The sequence below is a fragment of the Octopus sinensis genome, linkage group LG13, assembly GCF_006345805.1.
Source record: "Octopus sinensis linkage group LG13, ASM634580v1, whole genome shotgun sequence".
NCBI classification, from domain to species: Eukaryota; Metazoa; Mollusca; class Cephalopoda; order Octopoda; family Octopodidae; genus Octopus; species Octopus sinensis.
Window position 1 is genome coordinate 63,708,845 of NC_043009.1, and position 27,500 is coordinate 63,736,344.

The 27,500-nt window shown below is 39.2% G+C and overlaps 1 protein-coding gene across 4 annotated transcripts in view; it reads right to left on the reverse strand.

Annotated features, from left to right (window-relative positions):
- The window catches only part of LOC115218465 (motile sperm domain-containing protein 2), a 109,061-nt gene that overhangs the window by 70,960 nt on the left and 10,601 nt on the right, over positions 1-27,500 (reverse strand). For 3 of the 4 annotated variants that reach the window (XM_036508464.1, XM_029788297.2, XM_029788295.2), the window contains exon 2: positions 26,790-26,850. In XM_036508464.1, the coding sequence (XP_036364357.1) occupies positions 26,790-26,850 (61 nt within the window). Of the gene's footprint in view, positions 1-26,789; positions 26,851-26,997; positions 27,086-27,500 lie in introns of those variants that run through there. The other variant, XM_029788296.2, reaches the window with a different exon arrangement.

A 27,500-nucleotide genomic window follows, 5' to 3' on the forward strand; every position in this document is an offset into this window, starting at 1 on the left:
GTTCACATAGAGACTCTCTTGTTTTCTCTCACGTTGTTTAAAACCCTACCCACCCATCCCAGGTCAACCTTGATTGAACAGCTCTATGATGAAAGACATTACAATTGTAACAAGTCCTTCTTTTCAGGAATATTTAGGACAGTAGTTGCTAATGTATCCTGTTTTAAATAAGAAATTATGGTGTGATTTCAGGGGGGGGGAGGGTTAAGCCACCACTTGCTATTTCTAGCGTACGTTGTTGTTTTTGCTGTTGTTGTTGTGGTGGTGGTGGTATGTAGCTCTTGGTGGTATTGATAGTAGTTTGGGTAGTTGTATGGATAGTATTGCTGTTGTTAGTGATGTAAGACTTTTGGTGGTAGTAGTGGTAGTTTAAGTGGTAATAGTTGTGGTATTGTTGTTGTTGATGGTGGTGGTAGTGGTGGTAGTGGTGGTGATGGTGGTGGCAGCAGTGGTGGTGGGGACAGCAGTAGTGGTAGTGGTGGTGATGGTGGTGGCAGCAGTGTTGGGTGGGCAGCAGTGGTGGTGAGGGCAGCAGTAGTGGTAGTGATAGTGGTGGTGGTGGTGGTGGTGGCATTAATAATTTTTTTTTTTGTTCTTACAAAACCTCGTTTGTGGATCTTAACGGGGTCATTACCAGATCCCGTATTACAAATGTTGGAAGTTGGAGGTCAGAAACATGAAAATATCTGGCATATATCGGAAAACTGTTGACTAAAATTAACATTATAAATAAACTCTGTGTGTGTCTTCCTTCCAGTAAGAGGTGGTGGGCACAACAACCAAATAAGAATAATGCATATAATACACACACACACACCCAGACAAACATTCACACACAAACATACTAACAATAAAAATCGACCGACCTGCTCTCCTAATGAATATGTTGATAATTTCATATACATTGAAGCGATAATTAAGTCAATATGCCATTTATAACAATCGGGGAAATTAAACTTAGCTTGTTCCACCAGCTTGAATGATAAAATATTTTGGCTGGCAGAAGGTAACACCTTGTAATTTCTCCCATACAAACAATATGCTATTGATTAGAACCGACTTTTTTGGTGTAAATGAATTATTACCTGTCCTGCAGTTTATGACATACGTTTCTTGTTTAAATATACAAAAGGTATAGGATATATAGGTGTATACAGGTAGGATAGACAGGTAGGATATATATATAGGTGTATATAGGTAGGATATATGTGGAGACACTCTTGTTCCCTCTCATGTTGTTGTTGGTGTATAAACCCCCATTCACCATCTACTCCACTACTCAGGTAGGGGCACTGAAAGGGGTCTCAGAAGGTAGCGTCCCTGCCTTCCTGAGCTAGTTTTTCACCACATTTCTTAAAAATCGTAGTAGAGGCCTTGGTCTCGGGACCACTCGTGTCTAGAAACTGAGGTTGGGGGGGGGTAAACAAGAGCATGCTTCCCATAGAAAATCCAGCTCCAAAAAAAGCCTCATGATAGCAAGGGGGAATGGACACCAGCCAACCCAAAGGTTGGGGTGGGCTGCACCTGCCTACCTCAGTTGCTACGGCATTGATGTAGATCCAGCCACCTCCGTTAACGGGGACAAAACCCAGATTTAAAACACTGGATGGTGATGATATAGAATAACGGATTGTAGTTTACATTTAGACATTTTTAATTTTGGTCAAATTGGAAATGAAAAACAATAGCAGAAGATTCTGGCAGAAAAGTGCTTTCACCAAGAAATAGTTCTTGTTGAAAAAAAACCAAGGCTAGTGCAGATCAAGAGGATATGTGAAGAAAGGCTTTCCAATTGTGATCATCACCTCTTTTTTTTTTTTATCCTTCAGATACACTTCCCAACCATGAGGCCCGAGTCTTGTTGTGTGGCGCCTTGGACAAGTGTCTCCTACTATATATAACTCTGCTGGGCCAACCAAAGCTTTCAGAGTAGATCTGGTAGACAAAAACTGAAAGAAGCCCATTGTGTGTGTGTGTGTGTGTGTATGTGTGTGTGTGTGTGTGTGTGTGTGTGTGTGTGTGCGTGCGTGCGTGTGTGTGTACATCCTTGTGTTGGTATCACATGATGATTGAAAATTAGTTTCGCCATCATACAAGCAATTCTGTTCCTTTCCAATCCCCCACAAAAACATGTCTGGCCTGTGGGGAAATATTGCCTTGCTTGGAAAGATGTAAGGGTTGGTGACAGGAAGGGCATCTGACCATAGAAAATGTACTTCAAAAAATTCAATCCAATCCATACAAGCATGGAAAAGTGATGCTTCCAGTAAACAGCAGTGAAGTGTTTAGTACAGAAAGCCAGGAGAGGTAAGTGTTTAGAATTGAGTGGGTAGGTGTTCAGAACAAAGAGATAGAGGAGGGTGGTGGTTAGGGAGGTGTTCAGAATACAGGGGGGAAAGTGTTCAGTTTAAGGGAGGGCATTTAGTATAGAAAGGAAACAAACCCCAAAAGTAAAGTCCAATTTGTGAAGTTAATCAACAAACAGAGCAAGAGTCAATTTATCACAGCGCGTATGTGTGTGTGTGTGCGCATGCGTGCATGTGTGTGTGTGTTTGTCTGTGTGTGTTGTGTGTGTGTGTGTGTGTGTGTGTGTGTGTGTGTGTGAGTGTGTGAGTGTGTGTGTGTGTGTGTGTGTGCGTGTGTTTAGGTGAAGGGGTTATCATCAAGGTGAAACGACAGATTCATGAGACATCAATGTTAGATATGAGTCAACGTTAGAAACTTTGCCCTCACATTTTCTTCAACAATTCGCTGTGATTAACGAGAGAGAGAGTTTATCAAAATTCTCTCCAAGTTAACAATGATTAAAATGTATTTCAGTTCCAAAGATTACAACAGAGAGAGAGAGAGAGAGAGAGAAGGGGGGGGCAGAGAGAGAATGGTTACCATCTTCAATAGTTGACTTTTAGTAAATCTGTGGAACACAACTAGATAATGGGGTTAGTAAAAGCTATTGAAAAATGGTAGCAGCAGAACAATGAGAGACACACTGATTCCACAGATTAATGCCATTAACCTTAGCTATTTCACTCTACTGAAATATTTCGTGAACAGCATAAAAGAACATGCGTGTTCTCTATGCAAATGTAGATGTGTATGTACATGCATGAAATTGTGCAAGTATGTGTGTGTCTGTGTGTGTGAGTATGTGTATGTATGTTAAGTGTGCTTATTGGGAACAAGACTGTGCTTTACTTCCAGCTTTTTCTAACAGTTTCTTTTGTATGTTTTTACGAAATATTATGTATTTTGTTCAAAATGAAACCATTTTACTGTACAGTGTGTATTGTAGAGAGTGATGTAATACTGTGCAATGTATTACAATGTTGTATAACATCATCGTGGCACTCTGTTGGTTACGACGACGAGGGTTCCAGTTGATCCGAGCAACGGAACAGCCTCCTCATGAAATTAACGTGCAAGTGACTTAGTAGACATGTGTATCTTTAACGTAGTTCTCGAGGAGATTCAGCATGACACAGAGGGTGACAAGGCTGGCCCCTTTGAAATAAAGGTACAACAGAAACAGGAAGAAAGAAGTTGTGAAAGAAAACAGCAGAGTTTTCACTCAATAAACACTCACAACGAAACCACAATCCTATGACAGCAAATCTACGGCCCAAACCACAGGGCCATTGCACCTCCACATAACATCATACAACATTCTACAATACAGTTCTATATTTAAGAGATGAGGAATTATTTACATTATTTACATTTGATGTATATTTGTCCTCATCTTGTTTGTTGTTAACACGTTTCAGCTGATATGCCCTCCAGCCTTTATCAGGTGTCTTGGAGCCTCATTCTTAAGATATTTTTCAATGTTGTTGTTGTTGTTATTATTATTATTAATATTATTATTATTATTATTCAGGTCACTGCTTGGAATCGAATTCAGAATCTTGGGGTTAGTGGCCCGTGCTCTTAACCACTACGCCATATGTCTGTGGACTATTATGGAGTAAATTTTAGGGTATATAAATCTAATATTTTCCTATCCTTCCTTAATACCGGTTCCCCTATACTACTCATATCTGCACTTGGTCTGTTTAGGAGGTTGTTGTGTCCTAGCATATGTGCTGCTTCTTTTAATGAACATTCTACAAGACTCTATCATACTTATCAACATCATCATCATCATCTTCATCATCACTTAACATTTGTTTTTCATGTTGGCATGGGTTGGATGGTTTGACAAGAGCTGGCAAGACTAGGAGTTGCACAAGGTTCCATGGTCTGTTTTGGCTTGGTGTCTACAGTCGGATGCCCTTCCTAACAACAACCACTTTACTGAGTGTACTGGGTGCTTTCTATATGGCACCATCACCAGTGCTTTTTTACATGGCAGAGGCCTAGGTCAACCCTGATGCATGACCAAAAGGACATTCAAACAACAATCAACCTATTTTTCTAAACAAAATTTCTCTCAGACTACACTACACAATCTATCCTTCCACTATTTAAAGACAGTAGGGTGCGAGAGTTGACAACTGCTTTCTAGCAGGTCAAGTAACCCTGTAGAGATTCCATTACTGCCTCATGTAAACATTTATATCAGTCAGTATAGGTTCTGAATTTTAGTTAAAAATCCTATGATTTTTTAACCAATCAGACAAAGAGATCTGTTAGGTCTGTTAATTAATTGGATGATTCTAGACTTCAAGATTTCCAGAGACTGGTATCGGGTTTTTGTGATCCCCTAGGATGTTAATAGCGAAAGGAGCCAGTTTCATACCAGGATATGTGATTTATATCTTGGTCATTTGTATTCTAGTCCAATTACTCATTGATTAGTTTACAATATCCTGTTCTACTTTTGCTTCATTTCACACTAGAGAAATTTTTAAAATCTTGAGACACTGATTAACTACCAATTTTGAAAAACCAATTAATTACCAGAATAATCTCAGACACTAACAATTTACCAATGTGACCTGAAACTGTAATGAAGGACCAATATGATCTCAAATACTAATGAACTATAAATTTGACTTCTGGAAGTAGCAAACTATACTAATTTAACCTCAAAAACTAGTAAACTATTGTTATGACTTCAGACACTAATAAATCTACCATGATGATCTAAGACACCAATAAACTACTAATATGACCCTAGACATACTAATGTTTGGGGTCAACATCACCTAAGAAACCAGTAAATTAGCAATATTACTTGAGGCACTAATGCACTACAGTATGACCCCTAGTTACTTAATAAGCTACCAATATGACCCAAGACATTACTATACTACAATATCTGAGATAACCCTACTGCCTTATTAATTTTCAATAGAAACGGCCTCCAGGATGTTATAACTACCGAAAATGACAAAGAAATATTTCGTGGAATGGAAATGAATGTAAAGAAAACCAAATCAATGACTAATCAGCAAGAAACAAGAGCCACCCAAAATAAATATTGCAATTGAAGGCAAGCCAATTGAACAGACACCAAAGATAACATGGCTGGGCCATCTGCAAACATAAAACGGGGGATGTGAAACAGAAGTCAAAAGAAGGACTGAGACACCTGTCTCAAAACCAGTTGAAAGGGGGGGAAATGTCAAACATAGATCAAGAAAACTTAATACTGAAACTACAAAAGATTATCTCTCTATATATAAACGGCAGTTTGTCTGTGTGTGTTTCTGTGTGTCTGTTTGGTTGTACCCTCACCCTGACCACGGCTTTCAACCGATTCTGATGAAACTTGACACACACATAGCCCAATGTCATAATTCAAAACTAACGCAGCGAAAATTTTGAAAAGTTCCCCCAGTTCTGAAAAAAATCGATAAATTCGACATGGGGTCGAGAATCAGAAACACAAACCACAGACTGTCTAGGGGACGCAACTCGACCTTTTTAACTAAAAAAAAAATTTACCATAATTTTTTTTCCATTTTTTGGCTATAACTCTCTAAAAATGCTTTATAGTTATTTCCCTTACAAACCCGAGCAACGCCGGGCGATACTGCTAGTATGTTGTATATGGTACTCTCTCAATATATGGAGCTAAATCATGGATATTAACAAAAAGTTATTAACAAATACATTAGAGGCTTTTGATATGTTGGCAAATAGAAAAATAGAAGACTTTGAAGAATATTGTAGACAGAATATAAAAACCAATGCTGAAATACTATGAATGACAAAACTAAGGAAATATTATTAATCAGCGTCAAAGAGAGAAAACGAAAATATTTTGGGTACTTAATTAGAAAAAAAGAGTCAGCAGACACTGTTTCTGGAAGGAAAAATGAATAGGAAAATAGAAAGAAGACCAAGAATTATTGAGATAGATAATATCAAGAATTGGACAGTGTTTGTGGGAGGAGACCCTGGGTTTCATCCCCCTCATGTATGCTTTCTCATTGGTAATGCTTTTCTGTATGTATGCTCAAATGTATTTGTCTTCCCAAATAAATTGCACTTCATGTTTTGAGGCTCTGATAAAGTTGTAAGGTGTTACTCAGGCACTCAAATAAGAGCCCATCACATTTCATAGCAGAAACAGCTGCAAGCTAATGAAGTCCATAAGGTTATTGTTTATTCTTTTATGGTCTCTTTTTTTTTTTTTATTACTACTACTCTGTACTCAACTAAAGTGTAATTCTGAAACACATATACTGAGTGCTACACCAGGTGATTAGTAAAAAAGTAAGTAAAACAAGTAAAAACGATCCTTAGAATATAATGACCCTTAAAATTCGAAGTACTGAGAGTAGGCAATACCTAACAGTGATGACCGTGGACGCTGATAAATTACAATATAACTTGAGATGCCAACAAGCCACCAATATGATCTCAAACACTAATGATCTTTCATTACAACCTCAGATACTAATAAACTATGAATATAACTGCAGACACTAATAAACCATTACTATGACCTAAGGCACTAATAAACTACCAATATAACCTCAGACACTAGTCAACTACCAATACGGCATCAGACAATAGTAAACTACCCATTTGACCTCAGACAACAATAATGAATGACCAATACAATCTGAGACACCAATAAACTACTAATATAACTTCAGATTCTAACAAACTACCAATACAAACTGAAGTGGTAATTAACTACCAGTATAAGAGCAGGCACAGGTGTGGTTGTGTGGTAAGAAGTTTGCTTCCCAACTACATGGTTGTGGGTTCTGTCCCACTGCATGGCACCTAGGACGAGTGTCTTCTACTATAGCATCAGGCCAACCAAAGTTTTGTGAGTGGAGTGGATTTGGTAGATGGAAACTGAAAGATAACTGTTGTGTGTGGGTGTGTGTGGGGGTTGTCCCCGACAACCAGTGTTGATGTGCTTACATCCAGGGCTGTGGAGTCAGAGTTGTGGAGCCGGAGTCAGAAACAATTAAGGGGTAGCTGGAGTCGGAGTCAGTAAAACTATACCGACTCTGATTCTGACTCACAATGTCTTTATTCTTAAATATAAACCAGTTATAACATATAGGCCTACTCAAAGTACAAGCGTATGAATATGCTTTATGGGGTATGTAGACCACAATCACTTAATTACATAAAGAGGAGTCGGAGTCAGCGGTGCCACTAGTACAGGAGTCAGAGTCAAAGTTTTTGTTTCAACTCCACAGCCCTGCTTGCATTCCTGAAACTTAGCAGTTCAGCTAAAGAGACTGATAGAATATGTGTCCGTGTTTGTCCCCCCCCCCACCATCGCTTGACAACCGATGCTGGTGTGTTTACATCCCCGTAACTTAGTGGTTCGTCAAAAGAGACTGATAGAATAAGTAGCAGGCTTAAAAAGAGATACTAATTGCTGGCGTCGATTCATTCACCTAAAATTCTTCAAAACGGTGCCCCAGCATGGCCGTAGTCTAGTAACTGAAACAAATAAAAGAAAACTCAGACACTTAACTACCAATGTCGCTTAAGACATCAATAAACTACCAATATGATCTGAGATTTTAATAAACTTTACTAACACACTCCTAATATTAAACCTATATATCAATAAAGTGCCAATAAAACACTACTATGACTCCAGACACTACCAATATGGCATGGGATACTAATAAACAACCGATATGATGCCAGAGACTAACAAAAAATAATTTCCATCATTAAAGATGAAATTCTAAGAGATGATGTTCCAGATTCCACCAGAAGAATTGTTAGCAAAACTAATCAATGTCTACAGAAAATTTGCTACCATTTAGATACAGGCGTGGTGGTGAGGTTCAGAAGCTTGTTTGCTGACCAAGTGGTCTTGGATTCAGTCCAATTGCATAGTACCTTGGGCAAGTGTCTTCTACTACAGCCCTAGGCCAACCAAAGTGGATTTGCTAGGCAGAAACTCAACACAAAAGCCTGATGTGTGTGTGTGTGAATACATACAGATATGTATATATATATATATATATATATATAGAGAGAGAGAGAGAGAGAGAGAGAGAGAAAGAGAGAGAGAAAGAGAGAGAGAGAGATAGATAAATAGATAGATATAGATATATGTATGTATAATTGTTAAATAGAACGACAAACGTTAAGACAAGGCAAACATCTCAAGTCATAAATAATATTGTATATAACTGGAGATGTTTGCCTTGCCTTAACGTTTGACGTCCTGTTTAACAATTATATTTCCACTATATCGGAAATCTGCAATGGCTCCATAACTACCATCTCGGCTATAACCTTCCTTGGAGTCCTCGTAATCCATTACAGCCCTTACCTAGCGTACCTTGTCATTTAGACCACCTGTGAACTAAACCCCCATACTTGGTATATGTATGTATGTATATGTGTATATGTACATATTTGTGTGTGTATCTTTGTATTTGCGTTGTATTTGTTTTCCACCCACACTGCCTGACGACTGGTGTTATTGTGCTTATTTTGCCTCAACTTAGCAGTTCAGCAAAAGAGTTCAACAGAATAAATACCAGATTTTACAAACACAGCAACAAGTACTGGGGCACTGGGTCAGTCATACTCAGTGCCCCAGCCTGGCCACAGTCCAATGACCGAAACAAGTAAAAGATAGAAGATTTTAACATCATGAGATCCATTTTTCCTTCATTTGAAAGCCACATCTTTTATCTTTTGCTTGTTTCAGTCATTCCACTGTGGCCAGGCTGGGGCACCACCTTGAAGAAATTGAGTCAAATGAATCAACCCCAGTATTTGATATTTTGCTTAACCTGGTATTTATTCTATCATTCTATTTTGCCGAACTGCTAAGTTACAGAGGCATAAACACACCAGCATCAGTTGTCAGGAAGTGTTGGAAAATAAACACACATACACACACACAAACACATATGCACACACATATATATGTGTGTGTGTGTATGTGTGTGTGTGTGTAAATTTTTAGGATACGAAAGAATCAAGTATTTTGCCGAAATCAGGTCAGGAGTGTCATCTGGCACTATGTCCATTTTTCTTGAAAAGTTCTTATTGTTAATTCTTTCTTGTATTCACCTACTGAAAATGGGTTTTTTAGCATCATGTAACAATTTTCTTCATCAATAAAGAACACATGTGAAACAGCGGAAGTGAACCACAACCTATCTGTGTTATTATTCATATATATATATATAGGCACAGGCATAGGTGTGTGGTAAGAAGCTTGCTTCACAAACACAGGTTCCAGATTCAATCCCACTGCATGGCACCTTGGGCAAGTGTCTTCTACCATAGCCTCGGGCCACACGTGTGCTAAGTAGCTTCCTAACCAACCACATAGTTCTGGATTGAATCCTACTGCATGGCACCTTGGGCAAGTGTCTTTTACTATAGTCTTGGGCTGACCAAAGCCTTGAGAGTGGATTTGGTAGATGGAAACTGAAAGAAGCCCCGTCATGTGTGTGTGTGTGTGTGTGTGTATATGTGTATGTGTATTTGTCCCCCCCAACCATCGCTTAACAACCGATGCTGGTGTGTTTACATCCCAAAAACTTAGCAGTTCGGCAAAAGAGACTGATAGAATAAGTACTAGGCTTACAAAGAATAAGTCCTGGGGTCGATTTGCTTGACTAAAGGCGGTACTCCAGCATGGCCACAGTCAAATGACCGAAACATATGAAAGAATATACAGGACAGCTTCTTTCAGTTTCCGTCTACCAAATCCACTACAGCTCCTACAGCTCAAGGCCAAAGTAGAAGAGACATGCCCAAGGTGTCAGGCAGTGAGACTGAACTCAGAACCATGTGTTTGGGAATGAAACCTCTCACCACACAGCCAAGTCTGCACCAACACATTCTGTTTAATGTAATCAACTCCGGGCTGCCTGAAAGGATATTTTATTAAATATACGACACAATATGGGATGAAAATGTAATCATTAATAATGAAGCAATGAAAATATTAACTGACCTTTTAATAACAATTACATCTCGTTAGTGTCACGACACATTCACTTGGCATGCTGGCACAATTTTATATAGGAAAATAGATATAATAGTACTGTTTGGTTTTGTTCTTATGTCAAATCAAAACTTCTAAGAAGGCTGCACCCAAGCCCTTTGTTACTATATTTCTGTTGAAATATGCTGCTTTTCATCATCATCATCATCATTTGACATCCATTGTCCATGCTGGCATGGGTCGGACAGTTTGACTAGGCTGGCACACTGGAAGGCTGCTCCAGGCTCCAGTCTGATTCGGCATGGTTTTCTATGGCTGGCATGGTTTTTCCTAATGCCAACCACTCTCAGAGTGTAATGGGTGCCTTTACGAGCCACTGGCATGGATGCCATTTGTGTGACACCGGTATCTGCCATGAATGCGAGTTTGCTCGGCTTGATGGGTCGTCTTCTCAAGCATGACATAATGCCAAAGGCCTTGGTCATTGCTTCCATGAGGCCCAACATGCGAAAGGAACTCAGCCACAAAATAGTGAAGAATTTAGTAACAATACTTTGTCATTAATAAGATGTTGCTTGGAACATAAATTGATTTCAGATTTTGGAGCAAGACCAGCAATTTGGGGGGGAGGGTGCAAGTCAATTACATCACCCCCCAGTATTCAACTGGTACTTATTTTATCGATCCCAAAATGATGAAAGGCAAATTCGAGCTGTGTGGAATTTGAACTCAGAACATAAAGATGGACAAAATACCACAAAATGCCAAGCAGCTTTTAACCTTAACTTAACTTCACACTTTTGTATGCTTTTATTTCAATTTATTTTGAAAATTTATTTCAATTTATTTTGAAGAATTTAGTCACATAACTTTGTAATTAATAAGCTGGTGTTTGGAACATATATTAACGAACATATTGGTGGAAGGTTATAATTTAGATCGTTTTAAAACAGGAAGTTTGTTACATACAGACAGGTTGGTATCAAAAGGGTTAAATACCTCAAAATCCACAAATCACAGGTCAGTAGGTTTTCCCACTGTAATAGTAGACTAATAATTACCCCTATACCATATGGACAATTACCCCCCATCTAATAAAAGACTGTTGCTTCACACCTGACTTACTGATAGTTACCAATAACAACAGATAGTGTTTCCATCATCATCATCATCATCATTTGATATCTGTTTTCCATGCTGAGAATAGGTTAGACTGTTTGACAGGAAGTGGCAATGCAAAAGGCAGCACCAATCTCTGCTGTCTGTTTTGGCAGGATTTCTATGGCTGGATGCCCTTCCTAACACCAACCACCATGGAGAGTGTACTGGGTGCTTTTTACGTTGCACCAGCGGCAGTGAGGAGGACAAGAGCCCTCAACTGATGGTGGGGGTAGTAATATCAAAGGGGGCGAAACGTGTCTTGTGTTAGAGGACAAACATAGCTTCCTCAAGTGGAGAGAGAGAGAGATAAGAGAGAAGATGGTGAAGATGTGATAGGGATGGGGTAGGGGCCACACAACCAAGTTACAGGGAGGTGTATGTACATAGAGAAGTGGACCAAGGATTGGAGAAGTTATAACCAACACCCCACTATCGGTGGTGTTGGTTATAACTTCCCCCCCTCCTTGGGTAACAACTAGCGGTAGTGGTGGTGGTGGTGGTGGTGGTGGTGGTTATTAACCTGACCATTACTGCTGGTGGTACTAGTTATATCTCCCCTTCCTCATCTAACCACCACCACTTCTACTGCTGCTGCCACTACTACTACTACTACTACTACTACTACTATTACTACTACTACTACTACTACTACTACTACTACTACTACTACAACTACTACAACTACTACCACTACTACTACTACTACTACAACAACTACTACTACTACTGGTGGTGGTGGTGGTGGTGGATAAGGTTATAACTTCTCCCCCCCATCTCATAGTTATAACCCCCCCCTCTTCTCATCTACCTACTCCAACTGGTGGCACTAGTAACAACTCGGTCCAGACGTCAGCTAATTTCTAATACTGGTCTAGCGCTGGTTTCATATGAGAGCTAAACTTTAATAACTGGAACAGGGCAACTAAAGGCCCATCCCTTCTTATGTAATGCTAAAACATGCCCCCCCCACCCTCCAGCACGACATAATTAACTGTGAATATAACATAATGCAAAGTTCAAGGAAACGAGCAGTGCTCTGTTTTGTTAGACTGTCTCCAAAACTACAACATACAAATTTATTTATATTAGTACATCGTTACTCACTGACTAATGAGACTGATAATGAAATATTCCCCAAGGCACAGATCAAAATCTAGTCTCATGAGAAGGGGCTTTAATTTAATTTAATTTCTACCTATTCTACAACAAAAGCATTATTTTCCAGAGATACGTCACCAAAGTTCGCTCCATCTCTTCCTTGTTTTTGTTTTTGTTTATTTTTCTCCCCCCCCCCCCCACTGAGTACTGCAGCCAAAATGCCATATTATAGTTTGAGTTGATATGTTGGAAGTTATTTATAGACTAAATCGAGGTGATAGAAGGAAAGCCTTTTCACAAAATATGCTTTATTTTCGCTAATTATTTTCACCCATGCCACAGATATTAAAATTCCATTCATACCAAAAGTGCAAAAACAAATTTTTGAAAACCAGAATTTCAATGAGAAATATAGGAACATACACTGTGTGTGTGTGTGTGTGTGTGTAATTGTCTATATACATATCTGTGTGTGTGTGTGTAATTGTCTATATACATATTTGTGTGTGTGTATGCTTGTACTCAACGAAAGTATAGAGTAACCTTTCAATTAAAATAAAAAATAAACATTATTATAAATATATAAAAAATAGAAACAAACATTAATATATATGTGTGTATATATACATATATGTATATGTGTATATATGTGTGTGTGTGTGTATATATATGTGTGTGTGTGTGTGTGTATAGAGTGTTTGAAGTGGTGTACAAATCATGTATATTGAGAGAGAGGAGGCAGTCAGAATTTTGGATAATTCTTTATTCATGGTTTCGTTCATTTATCGAGCTTGTCAATAAACAAACGAAAGCACTAATAAAGAATTATCCACAATTCTGACTGCCTCCTTTTCCTCAATATATATATATATATATATATGTAGAAGGTTGAAAAGGAACACACGAGCTGATATGGATAAGGAAAATAAGACACAGTAGAAAATGCTAAAATAATTTTATCATGAAGACCATTTTAGCACTGGTTCAATCATTGAATTATTTATCATTCAATCATCCTCTCACTTCCATCATTCAATCATTCATCATTCAATCATCTTCTCACTGCCATCATTCAATCAATCAATCATTCATCACTCAATCATCATCTCACTTCCATCATTCAATCATTGAATCATTCATCATTCAATCAGCCTCTCACTTCCATCATTCAATCATCTTCTCACTTCCATCATTCAATCATTCATTATTCAATCATCTTCTCATTTTCCTCATTCAATCATTCATCATTCAATCATCTTCTCACTTCCATCATTCAATCATCCAATCATTCATCACTCAATCATCCTCTCACTTTCATCCTGTTGCCTGACTAACAAAAAACGACATTGCATTGAATCCGTCCATATTCAACCCAACCTTATCGTTACTTCGTTATTCCTAGCCAACACTCTCTTCATCTTCCCTATTATTCCCTTTCTGCGTGTGTGTGAGTGTGTTCTAGATATTCTCAATTAAAAAAACAAAACAGATCATGTTCAGTTAAGTACTCCATGAATTGTAAGGTGAGGGGCTTATATTCTAATTATGCCATTGTTTCATTGTTATGGTTCAAAGATCCTTGTAGCCGGGGTCATGGACAAGTCGTACATATCCTATGTCTGCACGCCATCACCTTCTTGGATTTCTGGTAGAGGAGTCGGCTCTTATCAAAGAGAATTAGGATTGCATCTTCTGCACACAAGTGACAAGATTTCACATTACCAGCATCTTCCACTAAAGGTCATATGGTACGTTACTTTCTTCAAGTTGTCTAGTGTAATTAAATAGTGAAACCCATGGACATTAGACGATGAGGAGGAGGAGGATACAGAAGGAATATATATTCAGGCAGCAGCTCATATTAAAATAGTTCAGCAGAGAAGCTGATGCAAACTTTGTATACATACACACACACATACCAAGAGCCATGAGTTCCATGAACTGGCACTTATCAAATGCATAATGCTCCTTCAGTCACTCTGTAATGTCAGCCAATTATTAATAACGGAATTCTTCTTCTTCTTCTTCTTCTTCCCTACCAAGAATTCACAACGACCTCGAACCCACAAGAGTAAACAAGAGAGACGGAGACAGGCAGAAACAAGGAAAATGCCACTTGTATTTGAACACTATACAAATATTCTTTTAAAAAAAACTTTTCTTTTAATTTTTCCAAAATTTAATTGTTTTCCATACTTACAGCTGAAAAAGTCTCAAATTATTTTAGCATTTTCTATCTTGACTTTTTTTCCATATATATATATATATATATATATATACATACATACACACTTAAGTCTTGAGATCTATTTTCCTGTTGCTTAACCAAACCTATACATATATATTGGGTCATCCCATAAATAATGTGTTTTTTTTAATTGCATGAACTAAAAGTTGGAGAGGGATGGGATAAACTACCTGCATCAACTTGCTATAAAAGCAGGTAGTAATTTTACCTTGTCCTTATTCTTAGAGAAAGTTTTGGAGAGTGCAGTTCCATTTTAACAGTTATTTTTTCAAAGCTATAATAGAAGGGACGAAGGAGCATATTCAGCATATTTTGCTTTATGAGTTTATGATACATTCTTGGTTTGGAGAGAAATGGAATAAACCATGTGTTCAGAGCCTTAGGAGTGTCATGAGACATAAGGCATGTTATAAAAACCTGCCTAGACTCATGTCTCCAAAGAAAGAACCATTAATTAGTAGCTCACATCTTTATACTGTGTACATATTAAATAATGTATATATACATATATATATATATATATATCTATGTAGTTCAAAAGACAAAGACAGGTATAGGAACAACAAGCAGGTGTATTAGTTTGACGGTCAGGAAGAATGGAAAAGTCTTTTACGTTTCGAGCCTATGCTCTTCAGCAGAAAGGATCAAGAGTAAAAAAAAAACTGAGAGAGAGAAAAATGTGCAGAATTCAACGGTCCAACATGACAAGATGACCGGGAAAAAAGAGGCTGAATTAAAGGGAGATAATAATTGTGTGTGTGTGAGAGGGAGAGAGAGTGACAGAGAGAAAGAGCACATCACCACCATTTTAACATGTACTTTTCCATGTTTGCAAAAGGTCAGATGAGAGTATGTTGGGGGTGAGAGTTTTCTATATCCAAATGCCCTTCCTGTTGCACACCACCCCAGTTGTTTCTTAGCGGGGTAATAATCTCCCCGTTTGGATATGGTTTACTTAGGGAGCTGGAATGAATCAACACCACCACATGAATGAGTCCTTTGTTTATAAAGTTTGAACAACATGTCAACACAAGTCAAGAAGCCTGGACGAACTTTCATGATGGACTGCAAGCAAACAACATTATTAGAGAAACCATTGTTTAGAATATGTGAATGAACACACATGCAGATGAAGGAATCACAGACTGACTCATATAGGGCCTAGGACTACAAGAGAAGAGGTAACATGTAGTGAGTCGGAACCCAAAACCATGTGGTTGGGAAGCGAATTTCATATCCACACAATCTTATAATATTTTTATTTGAGGGTAATTTGGCTGCTATATCTATTTGGTCAAGCTACTGAATCTCCCTCATTTGCTCAAAAAGACACATATATGCATGTAAGCCAGTAGGGTGTGACATGAATGAAAATTTGGTTGCTATTTCTAACATGTCAAACTACCACTCAGCGTTCTCCCTCGTTGGCTCAGTAGCTCTAAACCTTTTGCATTTGGATTACTCTCTTTTACTCTTTTACTTGTTTCAGTCATTTGACCATGGCCATGCTGGAGCACCGCCTTTAAGCCAAAGAAATCGACCCCAGGACTTATTCTTTGTAAGCCTAGTACTTATTCTCTTTTGCTAAACCGCTAAGTTACGGGGACATAAACACACCAGCATCAGTTGTCAAACGATGTTGGGGGACAAACACAGACACACACACACACACACACATATATATATATATATATATTATATATATATATATATATACAACGGGCTTCTTTCAGTTTCCATCTACCAAATCCACTCACAAGGCTTCAGTTGGCCCGAGGCTATAGTAGAAGACACTTGCCCAAGGTGCCATGCAGTGGGACTGAACCCAGAACCATGCGGTTGGTAAACAAGCTACTTACCACACAGCCACTCCTGTGCCTATGAAAATGCTTATTTATTCATATTGTTTTGAATTAATCAAACATTATCTCACAGCTTGGAAAATTTGATGATGAGATTGTTTATTTTTAGAATGACAACACAGGGTAGGCTCTGGCTAGTTTGAATATAACACAGAGAAAAGATTTGGGCTGGATATGTCCAGCTTAAATGCTAAGGGACGAAGAGTCAAATAGAAGCTCCTTATTTTATACATGCATAAAACAGTAGGGCATGGTTTGAAAAAGTTTCAGCTATGCTTTCTATCAGTTCTAATTACACTGAAATCACATATTTTTTACATTTATCAGTTTGTGTTGCATGATTCCTGATGCGTATTTTTGTATCTCAGGATGGTCATTTTTTTTTTTTTGCCAAATAAACACACGTACTATATATTTTGTTCTTCATTCGTTTATTTCTGTTCTTATTTTAACTCATGTCCATTGTCTGGAAATCTCTCATCACACATCTGTGACCTCTTCAGTGACACTTTTCATTTTTGTGTGTGCTCTTTCTCCACTTACTCCATTCTGTCTGAATGGAGTAATTGGAGCAAGAGCACATGTGTAAACGATTTCCGGACAATGGACATGAGTTAAAATTTTTTTTTAAATCAGTAATAAACAAGAAAAGAACAAATATATAGTGTGTGTGTGTGTGTGTTTATTTGGCAAAAAAAAAATGACCCTCCCAAAATACACCAATACATATTTTTGTCTTCCAGCAGAATCGTCAGTGCATCAAATAAAATGCTTGTGGTATTTCTTCCAGCTCGGAGTTTTGATTCTGCCAAGGTTGACTTTGCCGTTTGTCATTTCATGGTCAATAAAACAAGAACCAGTTGAGTTCTAGAGTAAATGGCCCAATCCTAAATTGGAAATTAATATTATTATTATTATTATTTATTAAGGTGGCAAGCAAGCAGAATCATTAGCACACCAGGCAAAATGCTTAGCAGCATTTTGTCCATCTTTATGGTCTGTGTTCAAATTCCCTTTCATCCTTTGGGGGGCGGTGATGAAATAAGTACCAGTTACATACTGGGTCAATGTACTCAACTAGCACCCCCTACCAGCCCCCAAAGTTTCAGGCCTTGTACCTCTGATAGAAAGGATTATTATTATTATTATTATTATTATTATTATTATTGAGTGAGAGAGTAGTGCATGCCATCAAAGTGACACTGGGGTAAAATATACAAAGCCCAGTATACCCATCATGACTACCCATCTGATAAGGGTACACTAGACACATGCATCACAACCATATGTGCGCGACATGGTGATCTCATATCAAGATAAACAGCGCATGACCTTGCAGGCGGGGCCCAGTTAGAATTTTCTACTGGTTGAGTAGCCTATCCCATTGAAAAGGTCCCTGAATAAGGGCTGTGTAAGGATGTTGAACGAAACACCCATGTTTCCAGGGGTGAATTATTCAAACCCCAAAGAATTCCTCTCAACACATAGCTATGATGCTCCCCCACTACTTCTGCTCGTGATCAAAGATGCACATATCATCAGACACCAAGGGACATGTTCAACTGATTAAGGTCAAGCAAGTGACAAGCATTGAGCAGAATATTTGCTGTAGCATCGTCATTGTCATCATCATCATCATCAAGGCAGTGAGCTGGCAGAACCGTTGGCATGCTGACAAAATGTTCAACAGCAGTTCTTCAGGCTTCATGTTCTGAGACGAAATTCCACCGAGGTCAACTTTGCCTCTCGTTTTTTTAGGGTGAATGAAATAGGTACCAGTCACGCACTGAGGTCAATGTACCTGACTGGCCTCCTTCCTCAAAATTTTCAGTAGAAACGGTTATTATTGTTGTTTTATAGTTGTTGGCTCATACATGGTGTGTCTAGGCAGACACAGGCAGGTGAATAGTTGAAAGTTTGTTCTAGCTGCTGTTAGCATTGATTTCCGTCTAAGCAGCGCTGAAGTAACATGAAAGTGAAGAACCTTATTCAAGGACACAGCACACCTTCCACTCTGGGAATCAAACTCATAACTTCACGATCATGAGCCCAGTACACTAACCACTAGAAAAACATGCTTATACACACACACACACATATGTATGAACATATATATAATATATATATATATAATAACAATTTAATAAATAAAACATATGCATACATACATATATGTACATACCTACATCTGTATGTATATATACATGCATATATGAGTACAGGACACCACAAATAAACGTAGAACACAACGAGAAACGAAAACATAAAAACAAACAAGGAAACGGACTTTTTTTAACAATGAAAAAACAGAGTACAAGACAAACAACACAAGAAACATTCCCCTTCTTCAGCTGCCCCTGTTTCAACTCAATGCGTGTTTCAAAGGTAAGGGCAGAACACGACCACGCCGAAGCAGTCCTTCCCGCAAAATGAATTAAATAAAATTTTTTTATGTAGGTGCAGTAGTAGCTGTGTGGTAAGTCGCTTGCTTACCAACCACATGGTCCCAAGTTCAATCCAACTGCGTAGCACCTTGGGCAAGTGTCTTCTACTATAGCCTCGGGCTGACCAAAGCCTTGTGAGTGGATTTGGCAGATAGAAACTGGAAGAAGCCCGTCGTATATATACATATATATATATGTAAATGTATGTGTGTGTGTATATGTTTGTGTATCTGTGCTTGTCCCCCCCCCATCATCACCTTGACAACCGATGCTGGAGTATTTATATCCCCGTAACCTAGTGGTTTGGCAAAAGAGACCAATAGAATAAGTACTAGGCTTACAAAGAATAAGTCCTGAGGTTGATTTGTTCGACTAAAAGCAGTGCTCCAGCATGGCCACAGTCAAATGACTGAAACAAGTAAAATAGTAAAAGAGTATATGAACATACACACACACGTATCATCATTATCGTCGTTTAACGTCCGCTTTCCAGATGGTTTGACTGAGGACTGGCGATCCAGGAGGCTGCTCCAGGCTCTGATCTGATGGACAAGGTTTCTACAGCTGGACACCCTTCCTAACGCCAACCACTCCGAGAGTGCGGTGGGTGCTTTTTACGGGCCACCAGCACTGGAGCCAGTCAGGCAACACTGGCATCGGCCACGTTTGGATGGTGCTTTTTACATGCCATGTACACACACACATATTTAAGCATTTGTACATACATACATATATATATATATATATATATATATATACATACATATATATATATATATTTGTATATACAAATATAAAAATATATTAAGGTTTTCCTTATACATACCAATACTAATAACCATTTGGTGGAACTCAATTTGCCAAAGCTTTTAGGACAAAGTTTTTGGTGAGTACAGCGTGTAATAATGATTATTAAATGATAAGGGACCAGGAATTAAGTAATACACTTCATAAGCTTACAGCTGTTTCTGCTATAAGAAGCAGTGCACTCAGAGCAGAGTGTTTGGGCAACATCTTATAGTTTCACACATACATACACATATAGATATACATACTTAGATGCACACACACGTGTAGTCACACACACACACAAACACATACACACATATACATACATACATGGTGGCTTTCAACTGAAGATGAGAATGACCATTGCTGACAAATTATCTAGTCTGAGATGTCAAAGACAACAGCTGTCAGCAATGCCAATGCTGAAATTTAATGTCAATCAGAGCTTGTACTACACTGCTAAGACACTCCCACCACAAAGCTAGAACATCATCTCCAGCTTCGCCAATGTTATTTCAGAATTTCCATCTTCTACGGAGATATCTAAACAAAGGTTAAGGGTGTTTCATTCCTTGCTGTTGTAGGGTCATCAACTCTACTGAATTCATCTGTCCTTCAACAAGTTTAGGTGCCGGTGGTACGTAAGAGAACCATCCAAACGTGGCCATTGCCAGCACCGCCCCAACTGGCATCGTGCCGGTGGCACGTAAAAAACACCATCCGATCGTGGCCATTTGCCAGCCTCGTCTGGCACCTGTGCCGGTGGCACGTAAAAAACACCCACTACACTCACGGAGTGGTTGGCACTAGGAAGGGCATCCAGCCATAGAAACATTGCCAAATCAGACTGGGCCTGGTGCAGCCTTCTGGCTTCCCAGACCCCAGTTGAACCGTCCAACCCATGCTAGCATGGAAAGCGGACGATGATGATGATGAGGAGGATGTCCAACAAAAAGCCACCTTCTTTACCAAACAGCCTTGGTAAAGTAACCACTTTAATTGCCTGTGGCCCAACCATGTGACAGGTACTGATGAAATACTTCTTAGCACTAAGAGTGACCACACACACACACCAAAACCATTTTACAGCCACTTCCCTTGTGCTGACATCCACTTCCCATGAACAGGTTGTCACAAACCATGTCATTTCTTATTGGAATCTACTGATCCCATAGACTGGTCCTTGTAGTTGTCATTTCAGTCTGGTTTATACAGTTGGACCCCATTTCTATCACCAGTCACTTTCCAGAGGATATTGAGTGCATTTCTGCATGACACCAGCTCCAGAGAGGTCGGTAAGTTCTCAGTAAGACAGGACAAAAAAGGTCTCTGAAGCCTTCTTACTCTATGCTTTTTCACCAATCATCCTAGGGAGGCTTGGACAGGGCCTTTCCATAGTAGCACCCACATACAGGGTGGGTGCTTGTACATTGAAAGTGTAGAGGGTATTCAGCAACCTAAAGGGTGTACTTTCACTCAGGTAATGCAACTGAGCTGGGGAACAGCAAAACGCCAGAATAAGTGGGTGAAAGAAGCAAGAATTCATGGCACTCCGTCGGTTGCGATGACGAGAGTTCCAGTTGATCCGATCAATGGAACAGCCTGCTTGTGAAATTAACGTGCAAGTGGCTGAGCACTCCACAGACACGTGTACCCTTAACGTAGTTCTCAAGGAGATTCAGCATGACACAGAGTGTGACAAGGCTGGCTCTTTGAAATACAGGTACAACAGAGACAGGAAGAAAGAATGAGAGAAGATTGTGGTGAAAGAGTACAACAGGGTTCACCACCACCCCCTGCTGGAGCTTCGTGGAGCTTTTAGGTGTTTTCGCTTAATAAACACTCACAATGCCCGGTCTGGGAATCAAAACCATGATACCACAACTGCATGTCTGCTGCCCTAACCACTGTGCCATTGCCCCTCCAAGAAGCAAGAATAGAATGGGAGGGAGAGAGTTACTGGGATGGAGATGAGGAATTTAAGTGATACACCTGTAGCAGAGGTGGACAAATTAAGAGAGGTGATGGGAGACAAATTGAACAGGTCTCGAGCAGTGGTCCTCAATCGGGGTTCATATGACCCTTGAGGGTCCGTATAAGATTTTGTTGTTAAAAATTTACGTGCAACAAATTGGTCACACTTTTACAAGGCTCAAAATATTTTAACAAATTTTTATACAATTCCCAATAATATTTAATTATGACAATACAAAAGGATTATTTTTAAATATCAAATGGTTATGAGGGGCCAAACAGGAATCAAAGGGATCCACAATGGTTGAGAAGACCTGGTCAAGAGGAAAGAGTGATAAGCAGTACAGATAGGGTGGTGTGTGTTGGGTACAGCTGGTTCAATGCAGACTCTTACACAAAGGTCAAATGAAACAGGAAGGACAGCAAAGTGATGAGGATGGTGGAAAGTGATGAGGATGAGTAGAGGGGCATTTGTGGTTTGTGAGCATCACAAATAACGAGATGAGAGATGGAAGTTTATGATAGAGAGGAGACTGAAGAGAGTGGTGAGATGAGGAGAGGAAGGAACAAGGGCACAGATAGAGTGATAAGGGGATGGCCCTATATAGTCTTTCATACATGGGCCCAGTAAAGGGTAGAGGAGGAGACATTTGTCATTTGCAAGCATCACAGCTGGTGGAGAGATGAGTGATGGAGGAGTATGAGTGGTAGAGAGTTAATTGGAGGGAATGGGGAGATAAGAGAAGGGAAGGCAATCAACAGTTATTCGAATGCCTGACATGCGACTCCCTAAAAGACTGTTTTACAGAGATCTGGCAGAAGGCAAGCACTTTAAAGTCCCACTGAAGAGCTTTGAGATCAACCTCAACATCTGGAAAATGCAAGCGCAAGACCCTGCTATGGACAGAACAGGATCACATGGGGCACAAAGGAGATGCTAACTGCGCAAGTCCAGAGCCAAATCCTTCGGTCCCTGCCTTCTTCTTCATGTGATGTCCTTGGTCATCATTGACAAATTAATAACAAGGGTCAGGGATGCAAGAGGTGACAGCAGATGTAGGCTTGTTTGTTACTTCTCAAACCATGCCTGACTCATAGGGCTGGTTTCCCAACTTCCTTGGCGTATAGGTTCCCCACCTGGATGGGACGCCAGTCCATCGGAGGTGAGATGCAAGATGCAGGAGGAAAGAGTGAGAGAAAGTTGTGGCAAAAAAGTCAGTAAAAGTTCGCCATTACCGTCTGCCGGAGCCACGTGAAGCTTAGGTGTTTCGCTCATAAACACACACATCGCCCTATCTGAGATTTGAACTCACAATCCCTCGACCGTGAGTCTGCTGTTCTAATCACTAGGCCAGATGTAGGCTTGGCAGGATATGAATATAAACACACATACACACACACACAGCCTCTATCACTATTCTCATTTCAATGCACATTGAAATACGAATAGTAATAGGGGCTGTGTGTTGTCTGGTCAGTTTGGACTTCAACAGAATAGTGTTTCACTAATCAGTACGATCCCTCTTCAGATCAGCCTTCACCACTTTGTCTCAAGTCTTCCTCAGTCTCCCTCGTCCACTTAGAGTACAAGACACTTCCTTATGCAGCACTCACCCCACTCTACACATCACATGTCCATATTAACACAGTCCTCCTTCTTGTACACAACATCTGATTCCTGTTGTACCCAGTTTTCCTCTCAGCTCATTTCTACTCTGCGGCTTATGTACACTGACCCATTCATCAGAACACAATGCCAACACTTTATTTCTTTCCTTTGCAAGTCTTCTGCATTCAAGGTCCACGTCTTACGACCATGCAGCCCCACAGCTCAAACACAAACATCATACAATCAGACATTCACTCTGACGGAGAAGCCCTTTGTTACCAGCAGAGGCAATACACCCACTGAACTTTTCCCAACCTGTTCTTACCTGAGCTACCACATTTTCCGAACAACCACCTCCACTGTTAATTATGTCACCATGGTAACAGAAGCTATCAACTACTTCTAGTGCCCCTATTGAGCATCTAAAACAATCTATTGGCAGTGTGTTTTAGTATATATAATCCCAGTGCAACTGCTACATACAAAGCCTGCTTCCTCTCAGCCTGTATAGGAGTCCACTACATCTCTGCTGCACCCATAGCTTACACTGGGTACAGCATATGGAGTTCCTCCCTAATTCTTCTCCGCAAGGACATATTTATAAATATGTGTGCGTGTGTGGGTGGGGGGGAGAGAGATTCAAATAAATGAATAAACTCTCTAACATATTTTAAATTTTTCCTGCTTATATACTGTTCACACATATGTTCAGTTGAATATAAATATATACATGTACGCACGCACACATATATTTGAGTGTGTGTGTGTGTGTGTGTGTATGTGTTGACTCTAAACACATTGTATACTGTCAAGAGGACTGTCATTTACATACAAATACAAATATCCTCAATAGCAGGTCACAGAAATACAAACACTCCACAAATTCTACACACTCCATCGCACATACACACACTCCATCACACAGATGGAAGGTGATATCTTGGAGGGTCGTTGTAGTTCGCTTTCGGAAAACAGGCTGATTATGAAACCGTGGATGACTTAAGCAGGGCAGCCCTTGTTAAAACGCAGACCCAGACTATCAATTCTTCCCTCTGCTTTAAAAAAAAAGAAAAAGAAAAAAAAAAAAAAAAAACCCCAGCTCCAACCGGTAACCGAAAGCACGTTTTAGATCCCCAGGGAAACGATCCAGAGAAAAACCCCGTCTATCAATCAGAACAATTTAACCATCACCACCATCACCATCATTCCCACAATACGAAATTTCTAATGGTAGCGAGGTCATTCCGGTGAGGGAAGGGGTCAGAAAATCAAGACAAAATATCGAATGTGGTTTTCTATATCAACCTCAAGATGTTTATATATATATAAAAGATGGAGATGAAAGCATTAACCCCATAATATGACTGGTACAGAATCTGGTGGATGTTGAGAGCTTGGATACACCGAACAATGACAGAGCAAAACTGTAAAGAGCTTGGTGTTTGAAATTGTAAAGGATTGTGACAATTCGTGGACCGAGTGGAGTGTTTTAGATGTCTTTAGTTTCTACCGTGATAATCTGACAATAACAACAAACGAGTGTGTGGGAGAAAATCTCAGAAAAACATTCATACATAAATATAGATGTAGGCAGACATTTAGACGATCTTCGTGTGAGTGTGTGTATATGTGTATAGCTACATACTCAGACACAGGTATGTGAATGTATGTATGTACGTATGTATGTGTGTGTGTATGTATGTGTGTGTGTGTGTGTGTGCGGATAGATAGAGAGAGAGAGGGGTAGATAGATACATACATACAAAGAATGCGAGAGAAAGCTTTATATAGTTAAATTTATAAATATAATTAAATATATAAATATAATTATTATTATTTAGATAGATAGATCGATAGATAGAGAGGTAGGTAGGTAGGTAGATAGATCGATAGATAGATAGATAGATAGATAGATAGATAGATAGATAGATAGATAGATAGATAGATCGATAGATAGATAGATAGATAGATAGATAGATAGATAGATAGATAGACAGACAGACAGACAGACAGATAGATAGATAGATAGATAGATAGATAGATAGATAGATAGATAGATAGATAGATAGATAGATCGAAAGAAAGAAAGAAAGAAAGATAGATAGATAGATAGATAGATAGAGAGGTAGGTAGATAGATAGATAAATAGATAGATCGATAGATAGATCGATAGATAGAGAGAGAAGTAGGTAGATAGATAGATAGATAGATAGATAGATAGATAGATAGATAGATAGATAGATAGATAGATAGATCGAAGCTGTGTGCAGTGTGAGTTGAAATAATTGTCGCAGTGAATATGCGAAGAGTTGTCAGATGACTGCAACAAGAGAAAACAGACAAAAGTAAACAAAATATCCAAAACATCACCACCAACTATTAATAATGACATGCTGTTGCGTTTGCCTATGTTTATATATATATATATATATATATATATATATATACGATACACACACACACACACACACACAGATATCTGCACGTTTACATACATAATCATACACGGGCATTTATGTATATATATATATATTTATAGACAAACATACAGGTACCAGTCTGTATTGCACGAATGAATGTACCTACGTATACACATATTAATATACAATAAAGATAAGGATTTTTCATAAAATGGTAATATAAAAATCTAAGAAAAAACTGTAAATCGGAATTAAATTGCTCCATCTTCAGCGACAAATCTTCAGATGAAGGAATGCCTAGAAACGGGTGACGTGTGTGCGTGTTTCTATATATGTGGGTGTGCCCGTGTATGTGTGTGTGTGTGTCAGCGTGTGTTTGTGTGTTAGTGTGTGTGTATGTGTGCGTGCGTGTGTGTGTGTGTGTTTGTATGTGTGCGTGTGTGTGTGTATACTGACATTATAGCAATGGAAGGGGCGTTGCTAGAGAGATGGAGATGGAAGAGAGAAAGAAAGATTGATTGTAAATGACTGATTGGAGGATACTACGATTTAGATAGACAGAGAGGCAGAGAGAGAGAGAGACAGAGAGAGAGAGAGAGAGGGTTAAAAAGAAGGAGATAGAGAAGAGAACAGAGGAAGAGAGAGAGAGAGAGATGGAAAGATGAAAACAGCGACGAAAAGTAATAATGATGATCACGAAGAGACCCCGTGTGACAAAACAAGAGAGAAACGCAATAGGTTGACCAAAAGCAAGTGATGGGGTTCCCTTCGATTTGGCTCCTCTCACATCCGATGACAACAATAAAGCGAAAGAGAAGAGCAGATGCTTCACTTACCTCGGTATTTGTCCAGAAAGACTTGTCTTACAGACGACATGTGGTCCGGCGTGGCCGGCTCCTACAACAAATGCAAGCGACAGACTAATGTTTAGATGACCTGATTTGCTATATTTTTGTCGGGTAACAAGAACGGAAGAGCAACAGTTAACACGGTATAAAGTGACAAAAGATAACAGCAGTCAAAACAACAACAACAAGAACTTACGTCGTCGTCAAAGTCTCCCGCCGCCATATTCGACGGCAATCTAAAGACTTCTAGTAAGGGAGGTAACTGGTTTGGGTGACTACTGATGGATTAAGATGGATTGATAGAAGAAGGGTTGGTCGGATGGAGAGATGATTAAAAAGGCAGGAGGTATGGATGGAGCTTGATGGATACACACATGTATAAAGGACGTGATGAATGAATAGACTAATAAGGAGATGGAGTCAGACAAACAGATAGATGTGTGAAAAATCATTTACTGCAAGCTACATAGATTGAACCAGTGACTTTCTTGTTACAAACGTAAAAGAATTTATTGTTCTAGAAAATAATTGGCTCAAACGATTGGCTAAATTAATTATTTAGCTATCGAAAGATCAGATTGGGACCAAATTATACCCTATGAAATTTGCCCAGATCCCCATCCGAGTGATCATAATAAGCAGTGCTTTTCTCGGGTGTTTTCAAAGCATCTGATGTCTGGATATCCTGTACACAATGAC